This window comes from Blennius ocellaris (genome assembly GCF_963422515.1).
Source record: "Blennius ocellaris genome assembly, chromosome: 16".
Lineage (NCBI taxonomy): Eukaryota > Metazoa > Chordata > Actinopteri > Blenniiformes > Blenniidae > Blennius > Blennius ocellaris.
The window spans coordinates 14,165,219-14,179,534 of NC_137665.1; the positions used below are offsets into that span (position 1 = coordinate 14,165,219).

General features: G+C 42.8%; 1 protein-coding gene across 1 annotated transcript in view; it reads right to left on the bottom strand.

Moving 5' to 3' along the window:
* srcin1a (SRC kinase signaling inhibitor 1a) overlaps positions 1 to 14,316 on the bottom strand; it is a gene marked incomplete at both ends in the record, with an annotated part of 118,036 nt that overhangs the window by 20,422 nt on the left and 83,298 nt on the right. The window contains 7 exons of the mRNA XM_080511974.1: positions 2,634 to 2,794; positions 3,562 to 3,582; positions 5,761 to 5,888; positions 6,316 to 6,417; positions 6,870 to 7,684; positions 9,227 to 9,522; positions 11,467 to 11,662. Of these exons, the coding sequence (XP_080368100.1) occupies positions 2,634 to 2,794; positions 3,562 to 3,582; positions 5,761 to 5,888; positions 6,316 to 6,417; positions 6,870 to 7,684; positions 9,227 to 9,522; positions 11,467 to 11,662 (1,719 nt within the window). The remainder of the gene's footprint in view (positions 1 to 2,633; positions 2,795 to 3,561; positions 3,583 to 5,760; positions 5,889 to 6,315; positions 6,418 to 6,869; positions 7,685 to 9,226; positions 9,523 to 11,466; positions 11,663 to 14,316) is intronic.

Below are 14,316 nucleotides of genomic sequence, written 5' to 3' on the forward strand. Positions count from 1 at the left end.
CCGCGTGGTATTTTCTCTAAGCCTGTGTCCAATTCCAGAAGCTGAATAACGGATGAGTCGCAGTGTGAATTTTCCTCCTTTTTCATTAGTAATACTCACAAGAAACAAAGCCCTCAATGCCTCATGCTGTGCACCTATGTGTTATTAGCTGTAGGTGCAGTATTGAAGAGATCAAATATACATCAAAGACCCTGCTCTTGCTTACAGTACGCCTGTGTTCAGATACTGTATGACCTTCAATACCAGCTGTTGGGATGAGAATGAAAAGGCTCAGTTTCTGGGGCGGGTCATCTCCACGCGAATGATGCTTCACAGCAATCGTGTCAGAGTTTATCTCAACCCAGAAACACTGTCCTGGTTTTTGTGGAAACGTCCCTGAGCAGGCTGTAAACACTTGGTGGATTCACTTTGTGGATTCAAGAGAGTTTATAATAGTAACTGTTCACAAGAGTTGGAGTCTGCGGAGTCAGCAGGAATGTTATTGTGTCGGATTAGAAATCTGATTATGCTTGCTGTTAAATGAACTGTAAATTAAGCAATAAAATTGGAAACCCTTGCACCTGGGAGATTATTTCTGTTGTAACAATGTTATTGGCAATAATTCAATATTGGAAATCTTTAGTGATTTTTTTGTAGTGACATTTCTAAAAGCAGCTGTGGATCTAAGTTTCCTAAAAAAAAAAAATTGTAGAAAGTGTAGTTGAAACACGCAACAGCTGAAAGCAACAACATATAACTGCTAAAAGGGATATTCCAACAACACTATATATAACAATATATAACTATATATATAACTATATATATATAACTATATATTGTGGTGTGCACCTGAGGGGGAGGTTCTCCCAACCAGAATGGAGTGGGTGTGTCGGTCACGTGGTGTGGTGTTGATAGTGGGAGGTGTTTATAAGGGGAAGTGCGGTGACACTGGGGGTTGGTTATCTGACAGGTGAACTGTCAGACGGTTGGAGAAAATAAAGGAAAAGCAACTCGACTCCTTCGTCCGTCTCCTCATTCTCCGCCTCCACAATATATAACTATATATATATATATAGTTATATATATATATATATATATATAGTTATATATATATATAACTATATATATAACTATATATATATATATATATATATCAGCATCTAAGTTGTCCAAAGCTAAAAGCTAGAATTATTGTAAAATAAGTGCCAATACAGTTAGAATTTTTTTTAATCTCAAATAAAAATGCTTCAACCTTGCAATATAGCATCTTTGTATTTTGAATCTTAGTTCCACTTAAAGTGGTATAAATAGTTTGACCTGAATTGTCGCATCAAATTTCTTGCCTCAGTGGAGCCTTTTCTTTAGTTGTTGTTGTCAACACAGCATACTCCGATGCGTGTTTAGCTTTTAAACGTCTTATCAAATTAGTTGTGTTAAATGAAGCACTGGCTGTGCAAATATTACAATTGGTCGTTGAACTGTTTTCATTGTCTATCTTAAAAATACTTCCAGACTGCTGACATGTTAGCCACTGGATTTCTTCTGCTGCTTACGGCGCCGTTGCTATTCGTTTGTTCGTAGCCAGTCGCTAACGGAGCTCGGTGGACCGCAGCTGGCATTAAAAAAAGTTTGTCAAGGTCAGATGATGAGACTGATTTGCCAATACTTGATCAATTAAAAATGGCTAATATCGGCCCTGATCCGATATCCACCGACATCTCAAGTTGAAAGCACTTTGACATTTCTAAAATGATGCAGTAAAATCCACTGTATAACTAACGAGTTAGCCAGATCAGGGCTCATAAACTGCTTTAAAAACTGAGAGTGAAGAGTTCAAGGTCTTATGAGGGATGCTTGTCACACACTTCCTGGATAACGAGATGTTTATACATGTTTATACATATACATGGTCTAATCCCAAACAGCAGGTAACTGCCGGCTTGCAGGGACCTCATCACTATTCTTGCTCAAGACAAAAGCTCGTTGCACAATGAGAGCCGATCCTACCGTTTCTCTATTGCTCATCTAACAAATGCATGCTACTTCACAATGAGGCACCATTTTACAAAGGAAATAAACAGACTTTCTAACAGTATTAGATTTGTTGCCAAGAACCATTGTTACAGGCAAAAATTACATTAGCAAACATACGTTTCCTTCCTTTCTGTGCTTTCGGCTCAATCTGATTTAATAACTCCGACTGCTGTTCACAAATGCCATTACCCTAAATGTATTAACCTTATTCTATTTAATTTCTTTTGAATGTGAGTTTATTGCACATTTTGTTGTGCTAAACGGATTGTGTCGTGTCTATCTTCGCCTGTCTGATTCTACGGAAGTTTGTATTTAATGATTATTATGGTTTAGAAAAAAAAAAAACAATTTCCTCCTCCTTGACTCTCACAAAAGACAGCCAGCTGCGTTAGGAATAGTAGGCTCCATGCAAATGAGATGTAATTTATATGTAAATATGTGTAAATGGTGTAAATGGTGCAGAGTGGCATTCAGGACGTTGTGCAGGCAAACAGGGCTGTATTCAGAGGTCTCAAATATTGACCAACGGATTAAAAAGAGAAATTCAGAAACATTTTATGATATTTTTCCCCAGTTTAACAAAAACTTTTCTATCCAACAACACAGCGGTCAGTGTATACCTGTGTCTTGCGCAGTTGAGTGAGCTGTTTGCGCAGGTCGTTGGCGTTTTGCTGCAGACCATGCAGATGGAGCTTCATCTGCAAGCGGCCCACGCTGTTCACATGGATGGCGTTAGACGGTGGCGGTGGCATCAGAGCTAGAGGAGCCGACGGCGTGTGAGCTGCCAATCACAGAGCAGGACATGGGGATGGGGGGTCACCGGGAGGTCGTTGGGAAACAAATTGGTGAGTGTGCCAGACTGTGCTCTGGTGTGATTTTTCAGCCAGCATGACACACAAACACAGAGTACATACTATAGCACACGCACACGCACACGCACACGCACACGCACACACACACACACACACACACACACACACACACACACACACACACACACACACACACACACACGTTCAGCAAAAAAGGCTTAAAGGAATGTACATATAAATAGAAAAACTAGGAGCACCATGTTCACAAAACTAACTGCCCACTAGGAGAAATGTGAGCTCATGCTATTAGTAATCCATAGAAAATTATAGTTAGTGTATTCAGAGTTGACACTTGGGGCAACCATGCTGAGACAGGGTTTTGTGAATATGGCCACTGACCTGCCAGATATTCAACCATACACACTCACAAAGGAGTGTCCAGTGTGTGTGTGTGACAAGGCAAACCTCTGAATATCCCAAAAGGGAAAACCAGGTAGAAGGTCAAAAGGTCAGAGACAGGACAAAGGGGGGGGGAGTCTACTCTTGGAAAATCAACCAGGAGGAAAAACATGAGAGGACACACTGCCAGCGACAGCCCAGCAACAGCACACACCCACACGGGGGCAGGAGGGGGGCGGGGTGGGGGGGGGGGGGGGGGGGGGGGGGGCAAGGAGCCATGAGAGATGTCTGACAGGGGGAAATAAAAAAGGATGATAGAGTAGGAGATGCCAACTACCTTTCTTCTTCAGCCGTCCAGCTGGAATATAGAAAGAGTGAGGCGGTTACCGAGAAATTAATGAGAGTGATAAAGAGAAGATAGATAGGGAGAGGAGAGTGCTGAAAGTTTATATTTACAGAGTGATGAGAGCACTTTTATTGAGACAATGAATGGGGTGACAGCTCGGTCCTTTTGGCCAGTTTGTGAGGAAGCTTGAATGACAACCGTATCCTTGCAATGACTCTGAGACGATGTGGCCACACAAGACGGTTGTTGGCACAGAGAATGTGCAGCGAATACATGAACGAGGGAAGAACAAAAAAAAAAGAAGACATCCAAAATGGGGAATGAGAGGAATCAAGGGAAAAGTTGGACTATATCAAAGGGGTGCATTCAGTAAACATGAGATAAACATTCAGAGAAAATCATGATGGTATTTCCGAAACTGTGCAGAGAAACATGTGCTTTGTGACTCAGATAATAGTGGAATAGTTGTGAAAAACAGAAACAAACCCAAAGCTCGATTTCCACGCATTGAGTCGAGAGAGATAGGGAGGAACTAAATCTCCCTTTTTCTTCAAAGCTGTCTGTCTTATTACCTCACCCTGCAGGTTATGTTTGCGATTTTGTATATTTGTATGTTTATTTAACACCTTTAAAAAAGCCCCAAAGCTGTTAAAAAAAAAAAACATTTCTTATTTTTGACATACGCCGGTATATCCCTTGTCTCAAATCAATGTATGGGATGTTGATGTTAACAGCTGGAAGGATCAATGGGCAATACAAAAAAACCCTGAACTTTCCTTGTGTTGCTTTATGATTGCTGTCAAACACATTTTAGTTCTGAGGCCACATAAAGTCCAATTTATTATTGACTGGGCCGGACCAGTAAAATAGTGGCATGATAACCTTTATATTAATGACGGGGCGGATCTGTAAGCTGATATTGGCGCTGAGGTCTTAGGCTTAAAACAAATCCTGATCTGTTTCCCTGTTGATCGCGGTTTCTATAATCTGCTGTAAGAGAGGGAACTATGGAAATTACTGAAACTATCTGTAAAGAATCTGTAAAGAAGCAGGTTATACAGGCATACAAATGATTTTGTAGCTATGGCAACGCATACCTGTATTACGTGTGGCAGTAGTTTAAAATGCAGTGTACAAGGCATTTCATTTCGCCCATTAAAAAAAACCAAAACAACAGACTCCATGGAGTTTCCTCTGGGGCTGCAATAATTCACATAATTAAAAGATGAACTGACAACATCAAGTGAGTTTTCTAACCAAAAAATCTGATGAAGCGGAGGATCTGATGTCCTGTCGTGTACAGATTAGAATCAGTGGGATGTGGGCTGTGGCCAGCATGTTTACTGAGCTGAGTTTATGAGTTGACAATTTGTTTTCTTCCCCTTCTTCTTGAAAAATTAATCAAACTACAGCTGTGAGATAAAAAATTACTATCTCAACTACTTGTTGATGTAGCTTTCTACGCGAATACACAGTGTACCATCCCAAGCTGTTAAATTTAGATACATTAGTCTGACACAGTGGTCACAGTTGTGGTTTTGTTCTTGTGTTTGAGATGAAAGCAGAAACAAATAAAGGGAAAGTTTAACACACACGGGCATTTTAACCATTCAAACAAAATAAAAAAATTAAAAAACCTTTACGGACAGCTGATGTGACATATTCTGCCACAACAATGCTATGTACCGAGCTAAATGCAACACAATGCATGTCAGATTATTGCAGTGGGAGTTTGACAAGCTGAAAACTCACTCCCAGCCTCTAAAATATATCAGAGTCAAAACAGCACCAATAATATCCTGGTCATGCACAAAGGTTGCTGCAAGGATACGGTGCTTCTAAAATCCATCACTTCCACTCTTTGGTCTGTGCTGCCTTCAGACTTCAACTGAACTTTAATAAAACTGCACCAAAGTACGTGTGCAAGCCACCAAGGCCTACTTTCCACCTCCGCCGTCCTGTTGCACATCCAGGTGTGGCTGCCAGAATCCAAAGTAATACAAGTTGATCACACTATTGCAACAGTCGAACCAGTGTGAACACGACAAATGTGTCACTATTAGTGGATTTGTGTGCCAAAGGGTAAATGCAGGACTAGAATATCACTGCAGAGCACAGAAATCCTCACGGGGGAAAGGCAGGGTTAGTAACAGTTGGGTACACGGGTCAGAGTCACGCCGTTCTACTCACTTCCAGTGGCGGAGCCGTCACTGTTGGTTTCGGTCTTCTCGCTGGAAGAAAAAGGTAATGGCCGTGAAAACTCCGTCCCTTGGTCCGGAGGGCAGCCCGCCATCATGCAGAGACGCAGCAGGCCGCATCTGAGGATCAACGGCCACAGGGCAAGGCAATTACAGTGCTAACGCTAACAGCACCACTCCTGGACACTATCAGACTGATAGATTAATAAGTTCTCTTCTTGTTAATGAGGCTCTATTGTGTCCGTGATGATTGAGTGTCACGATAACAACAGTCAATGCAAGAAGCTCAAAATCCACTGAAAAGCCATCTTACACATCTCAGAGTATCAGTGCATAAATCAATAGCTCTGCAGCCTGCAGCTAATGTGTTGGGCTCTGTACTTGTGCAGCGCTCACACAAAGTAATGTAACACTCCACTGGTACGGTGCTGATAATGGCCCGAATAATAGGCTGTCGCTGTTCCTGTCGATAATTCTGCCTATGTGTCTAAACTGAAGCTGTATTTGTGACTTTGGAGGATTAATGGGGTGTAATGGAGAGTCTTACGTGCTATCGCTGTCCGGTGCTCTGGTCAGCACACTCTGGACCAGGCCGGTCAAGCTTGCTATCTGCTTCTCCATGGCCTCCATTCGCTCCAGGCGATGATCCCTGGAAAGGATAGAACAAAACATTTAATTGAGCTGAGATAGAATAACAGCTGGTTTGGATGCAAATGCACAATGAATTGTTTATTTGGGTCATGACACACAGGGAGAATAAAAAAGAAAAAAGCCAGTGAGACACAAACTAGTCACTTTTTAAGCCAGTGCCCATGGAAAACAATTATTTTGTTTTTCGTATCTTCTTTGGAGCAAAGAGTAAAGAAAAAAACACAGGATAGATATTTGGCATGGAAACAACAATAACAACAACAATAGTAACAAGAATAAGAATAAGAATAATAACAATAAGAATAATAACAATAATAACAATAATACATTGGATTTGTAATGCATTTTACATTTGGTAAACAAATCCCAATGTGCTCAAATAAAAGCAATATAATATGTATACAGAAGTCATTAGGAGATGCTCTTGTAGCATCATAAACTCATACTGACCTGCTTGTGTCTGAGTCCTGGCCAGATAACGAAGAGCCAAACCCAGACGTGGCCCTGCCGCTGTCCCCGGGTCCAGCTGTTAGACACAGAGGCTCAGAACCGGAGCTGGGCCGCGACTTCGGGCTCTCCACAAACACGGAGGAGGCAGAGTCCTTGCGGAAAGTCTGTCTCACGGGTGACGCCCTGGGTGAGCTGGAGTACGAGTCCCTCTCCCTGAGGGGCATGTCGGGAATTTTTTGAGGGGATGAAGGTGGCATGCGAAATCCCATGCCCAGAGTGGCTGAGGAGTAGGTGTCGGCGTACAGAGACCCTCCAGGTTTGTAAATGGAGTCCTCCAGGTCTCCCTGAAGAGCAGCGGCTGAGTAGGTACTCAGGGAGCGCACAGAGCCACGGCGGTAGAGGCCCGATGAGACGGGAAAGCTAAAGGGGTCTCCGATGGCGGCTAACGACTGAGTGGAGGCGATGCTCAGACGGCCCTCGTGCATCAGGCTGTAGGGATCTGCATACAGCCCCTCGTTCTTCATCAAGGCCATGTTTTTAGCCGAAACCTCTTCATCTGGCTTGACGTCACGGCGCTCCAGGATGGCACTGGGTGAGGGGGACAGGCCGGCGTTGGCGCCGTGGCCGGCTGACGGGTGGTGTGGATGCCGTGCCTGCTCGTGCTGGGAATGGGATCCGGCGAAGGACGGGGGGCGGCCCCCGCTGTAGGAGAGCCGCGAGCGGGAAGGCGAGCCAGAGGCCGAAGCTGAGGATGATGGAAGGGTGTTGAGGCGACGCGTAGGGGAGGAGTCACGAGAGGAATACACCATCTCCCTCTGAAAGGAAGCAGAAGGGATGAAGGTTACAATGGAGGCCTGTGGATGAGTGCGCTTCCTTTCCCGTGTGTCAGCTGCACGTGAAAGCGACTTCGATATGACAGTGACATGGGACAGGCTGTCACAGCCGAAACAACATGATGAATTTCTCCAAAGACCAATTATTGGTCAAATGGCAGAACTTTCTCATTTTAATTGGTATCATATTTTTTTTTCTATGAGAGAATGAATGATCTGCATCCATGAGGAAAAGATTTCAAGAGTTACCACATGACTAAACAGAATAGTCACAAATCTCCGTATTTGTTCCAGATTGATTGACTTCATCCTTCACAGGGAGACCAGCACAATGCATCTGTGTCTTGCAGTTTTCCCCGAGCTTTGCAGAGGATAACTGTGTTAAGCGTGGCCCAGCGCTTTTTTTTCCGAGACACCTCTGCCTCTGTTTTGCTTCTTGAGAAAGTAATCCGGCTGGGATTTTGCTCATTCTGAAAGCTTTCAAAAGCTAAAGTAGCCCACTTTCCTTATCACATTATTATTTTATTGCTTAACTTATAGTTGTTCTGTTCATTGGTCTCTCAGCTTGAAGCTTTATAGTATAACACAAAGAAAATACTGGAGTGTGAGTGAGGAATTTGAGCTGCTGGGCCTTGGTCCCCAGGGACAAATATATGAAAACTGTATGGACACAATTTAAAAAAAGAATCAAAACAGATAAAAAACACAGCTCAGAAATGAATTTGATCCACAGGACAGCCCGCTCAGACGCACAAAATGCAAAGGAGTCAATAAAATGGCAGACGCTTGTTAAGATGCAGCTTGCGTTCAGTCTCCAACAGGCATACAGAAGAAATGCATAGAGCATCTCATACTCAATCATGTCACATTTTCTGATATTGAATAGACCTTGAAGGTGTGTATAAATGTAGAAATGCTTCTGCAGTTCATGGGTCTTCTTCTTTTTCTGTTGATTGATGCAAGTTCAGATAAGCAAAGTGTACGAGCAAAGAAGTTACCCGGCAGAGTGAGCACACACACGGGGCTATCTACAGGCACAATAGTTTCTCACTGCCTGTTTGCGTGGGTAATAGCAGTTGTATTCTCAACAAAGTGTGAATAATACAGATGGTGAGCAGGTTTTGTATAAAATAATTTTTTAAAAAAAGATCTCCCTCAGGATCCCTTGAGCTCTACTGAAGCAGAAATAGCTTTGGATGTTAAAATATAATTTTTACAGAGGGACGTCGTCCTTTGGTGTGTACACAGCAACAGATGGCCTACTTGAAGATAAGGAAATAATTTCCAGAAGGAATACCTGTTAAATTGCAAACCCAAATACAGTCCAAAAGCCTGTCAATGTTAACAGTGAAATAACAAAAAAATACTTTAACTTGCCAAAGAGGCACACCACTCATTATACGAAGGTTTGGCATTATGAAGGGCTTTCCCGACAGCTCACTGGTAACTCCCCCCCCCCCCCCCCCACACACACACACACATACACACACCCATACATACACACACACCCACACCCCCGCTCACCCTGAGGTCTCCGTTAGCCAGGTGCGCAGCAGCAGGGTAAGAGGCGTAGATGGGTTCTTTGCGGTAGATCTTGATGATGCTGCGGTCCTGGATGTCCCGGACGTCCTCCAGCTCGTAGAAGACATTGCGGGCCTCGTCTTTGATTAGGATGGCCGTGTTGGGCGACTTGAGCATGCCCGCTGTGAGCTTCTGGGGGAACATGTGCACGATGAGAGCGTGCAGCGTGTCCAGGCTGCTCAGCTCGTGTGTGATGTGCACCCGGCGCGTCTCGTCTCCATACTGCAGGAACAGCACACCTAAAAGGCGGCGAGAAGCGAGAGGGCTGTTGAGTCGGGAGTTGGTGCTTTCAGTGGGTGGACACAACAGCAAGCAAAGGAATTCTGTCAAACGTGTGGCACGTTTTTGTCAAGTGTGATACAAATGTTGTGGCTGATAAGGTTTGGAATACAACTTTTAACTCAGCATGAATAATCGCAGACAGAGTAACAGATCAATTCTCTCCTTAATGTAAGACTGTGAGAGCTGGGTGACAAATTCAAGGCTGAAGTGTGAATATGCATGTGCAGGTTGGATTCGCACAACTAATAAGTGAAGTGGTTTGAAGCTCAAAGAAGCCTCCATTGAGAGAAGTCATTTGTTAAATACTTGAGTTTATGGATAAGGATGTGTCTGATGCCTGACTAACCTGAAAATTCATCTTCATACACCATGGGACAAACGAAAAGAACACACAAAGCAAAGAAAGACCAAGAATTAAAAGTCAGGTAAAATGAGTGAGATACTGCAGACATATTGGGGAGAGAAGAAAACAAAGACAGTAGTTAGTATAAAGACAGAGGGGATCGGCAGGCCTGCGCTTTGCTTCTTCTTATTCAGTAAATCCTCATTATTCACAGCTCCTTAGTTTTACAGTCACTTTTAAGTTTTATCTCACCTGACGAAACACCTTGGGCTTTAATCGTCTGCACCTGCCTCATAGTCATCCTCTCTCCATTTCCAAGGCTCTTATGTTGTAAACCTGTCGGCCGTTCACTCTGGTTGTGACACCCAAACATGTCGACAGCCTCGTGTGATCGACCATATCACAGTCATGAATAAAGTAATGAAAAATAAAACCTCTGCAAAAACACTGTGCTTTGTTGTCACATTCTGAACAATTGCTTGTAACGCTCCTGTAATTACATCTGCTGTAATAAAAGTTACGAGACCAATTAGCCAAATCTTTGTGAGGGTATTTTTTTTCAGCTTCTTCAACTTACCTACTTGAAAGCTTTATATTTTTCTCACCCTGAAAGTAAGACCTTCATCACTTTTTTAAAGTCTTTTGTATATTCTTGAAAAATATGTGATGGCTTGGTTTTGTGAAAATATAAGCATTTTCATCACGTACTGCATACTCTGAGATACAACGAAGAAAAACTTTTCAGTTTAAATTCAAGGTCATCTGTCCTGAACTGAAATGTGTTTGACACCCCTGATTTAGAACATAAACATATTTTAAATGTAATGGATAGATATTAAAATAAATATGCCTTGTCAAATTCTTTGCATTATGAAGATACTACAGGTTACATACAGATGCATCTAAAAAGATTTTTTAAGTATCATGACTTGATTCCTCTCTCAAAATGTATAAAATTAAGGTTTCAAGCAGTCTTGAAATTTTAATTGTGATTATCATGACTTGGAATTAAAAAAATTGAAAAAGAACTGATCTTTTGAAATTCCATAATACTATGAGTTATTTTATTTAACAATATGATAAACAAGATAATGGTGAAGCTAAAAATGTCAGAGATTTTTGTTTGAGTATGATAGACTAATTCACAATATTGATCTCGAGGATTGCTTAGGTGCTCTTGTAGCTGACAGGTGGTTTCTGCTACAGTCATACAGCTGGGCGGCAAACTCTGTGATAACAGGTTTATATACTGGCAAAATCTATTCTGGCTCAAGTTTAAGCAAAAAAAGGGAAAACAAAATTGAGAAATCTCCAATGCTTAGCCTAGGTGGAGGTCAATTTTAGAAAAATGACTCTTGACTCCCATGAAGCAATATATTTAAACTACAACTGATACGTTAAATGTGATAAAAAAAAAACCACAAAACTCCCTCTCCTCCCTCGCAAGCACAGATATTGACATCACCAGCTACAAGAGGTAAAGCGACAGCTGCAAATCTGCCTTGAGTCCGGGCAGCGTGTTGTGACAGAGCCTGCCACAAGCGCTTCGGATCTTAACCTGGAGATCGTAGCTTATTCTGGCTGGCAGAGCGGGACAGCGGCAGGCTCTGGCGAAATCGGTTCATTCGGTTGAACCCGATGGGAATGTCGGCTTCCGACATGGTCTCCAGGGATTCAGCCGAGGCGAAGGAGAGCTTGGCAGCCTGGTCGGCGAGCCCGGACTGGGTGGACTGGGAGTGGCGAGGGCTGCGGCTCTGCAGGACGAGAAGACACATAAGGATTTACGGGGAGGGGAAACTGAGGCGGAAAGAACGGATTGGACAGGGCTGATGGAGCAACACCAACTGGAGCCGAGACAGTGAACACACAATAAGACCCAGTACAATAAAGCACATAACAAGATTATGAAGACCTTGACAATGGTTTAGCTGCCAGCCATTCACTAAAAATTACCAGCGTCACCGTATCTGAAATCAGCTGAATAGTGGAGCCACAAAAGAAATATAGTTGTACTCAAGTGGCACAGTACTCCGGGGCGTCAGCCTTCATGAATCACCTACGGTGGTGCAGGAGTGGGATTAAGCCTCAAAGTGTGCTCCAGCTTAGCATAAGTTATGTCATGTTTGCTCAACTTTGTACACTCACCACACGGCTTCATCCAAACTCCCGTCCCCGTGCAGCTATGAACTTTAAATGAGCGCTTGCGGGATGGGAGGAGACACTCATGCAAATCCCAGGCTGTCACTGTGGGTTTATCCTGCTGGCCTATGCCCAGGCCTCTCTCACTGAAAGACTGTTAGCACAGCTGGGGCTGAGCTCACTGAACTGACTCCCTGATCCCCCACCGCTGCAGCGTCTCCTCCAGCTCAGAGGCTGCAGTAATGAGCTCCCACAATGCTTTCTGCTGATTGTTTGGATGGCAGGAGCAGACACATCCTTAGCCACAGTGCAGGAGCAGAGCCCGCCACCTCCTCTTTGCTCCATGACCACAACAGCTTCCCCATTTGCAAGGCTTTCCTCCCCTCCTTCCTCCCTCCCTTTCAGCGCCTGAGTCAACCTACAGCTCAGATCTGCCCCGGTTTTTATTAAAGTGGTAGTTAATTAACAGGAGACTCTGACAGAAACAACACAGAGGGCCGTCTCCACGCTCTCCACGCTCACTGACTTTCAGCTGTGAGCTGTTTGAATTCGTTCATTAACACGCAACACTTTACAAATTACACACATTCATCCATTTATAGATTTTGTACATGGTGCACATGGCAAAGAGGGGCTACTGCGAAACAAAATCAATTTGTTTAATCAAAACGTGTATGAAAAAAATACAATTACCTTCTCAGTGTTGATAATTATATCTAGAATCACCATAAATGGATCAAAGTGCTGTAATCGAAATTATAACTTGTTGGTTTTATACTTAATGACAAATTGGCTTTACAAAAAAAAACAAGTGGCATTTGGCTTTTAAAACTAACTTGGTCATATGTAAGAGAAATTGCACATTAGTACTGATAATTCCTTTGAATGACACTGATATCAGAGTGACCCTGACCTCTGCTCTTTAGAAACTAACACACAGTTCCACATAAACATGTGACAGAAACACGAGCACCTTCACTTCCGAGGCTACATTACTACTGACAGGGGAGCTTTGTTATTTAGATTAACATGATATCAGATGAAAGCAACAACATTTACATTAGACCAGAGGTTCTACATGTTTATCACTGATGAGGATCTGACATAAAACAACATCGATCCATCATTCGATCACTGCTTTTCTTTGAATGAAGCTGTAAGATGGATTGCTCTTCCTGCATAACATGGTCTTGAGAATAATCAACACGATAACTATCTTCTATACAGGATTTATTCATCTGTGGGTTGCTAGGAGCTGGAGTCCATTCTCACTGATCCACAGTGAACATCCTGGACAGCTAACAAGCCCATCGCAAGGTCAACACAGCAAAAGCAACCCAATGTGCACGTCTTTGAACGATGGGAGGAAACCAGAGAAGTACGGGGAGAAAACTAAGTCACTGAAAGAACATGCAAACTCCACAGAACGGCTCCCAGAGCCCTAAATGAAACAGGCGATGTCACCTGTGTGAGAACTGGAACTCAACATGACATCACTGTGCAAGTTGATGAATTAAGATGAAATCAAGATACACTCATACAACCTGGTGGGATAAAAGATTTCATTCAATACATATTTAATTCATTTATAAACAAGAAATTAGTAAATAACTTCAAAACAAATCAATAACTGCTACTATACACTAAAGCACCAGAATGTTTTCAAGTGGAACTTGCATTTTGGGGATCCTTTTACACGACTTTTAACTTTTTGAAATCGGCTACCAAGGTGGAACTTTTTGAAAATGCAGCGATTCCTTCTGCTGAAACAGGGTAAAGAAGAACTTCTTGAAAACGCTCAGTCTCTGTCCAGATGTAAATACGCTGCTCCTGCATGTGTGTACCACAGCCATAATAAGTAGTTCTTCTACACACGCGTGAGTAAATAGACAATAAAAACAGCGGTGGCCTCCAGAGTGACATGATTCCCAGTCCATATTCACATGGGACCTGGTAGTTTTATAATTGAGTCACCTTATTAACAATCCAGGTTGGTTGTCTGTCCATGCTAACGTCTGTGTACTCACAATCATTATTGTTTATAGCGTATGTTCTCTGCGCACGTGTGTGTGCGTGGTTTCATTGCAAAAATAAACAACACTCACGAGTGGCACAGCATGCTCACCACAACACTTCCAGCATTTCTGATGTTTCCAGGTAAATCGACTTCGCTTTCAAAACGTTGTTGTATAAATGCGAAACTTTTGTGAAACGAAAACATAAAACCGAAACGTTGTGTAAACAGAGCCTAGAATACTGAGAAGGTTAC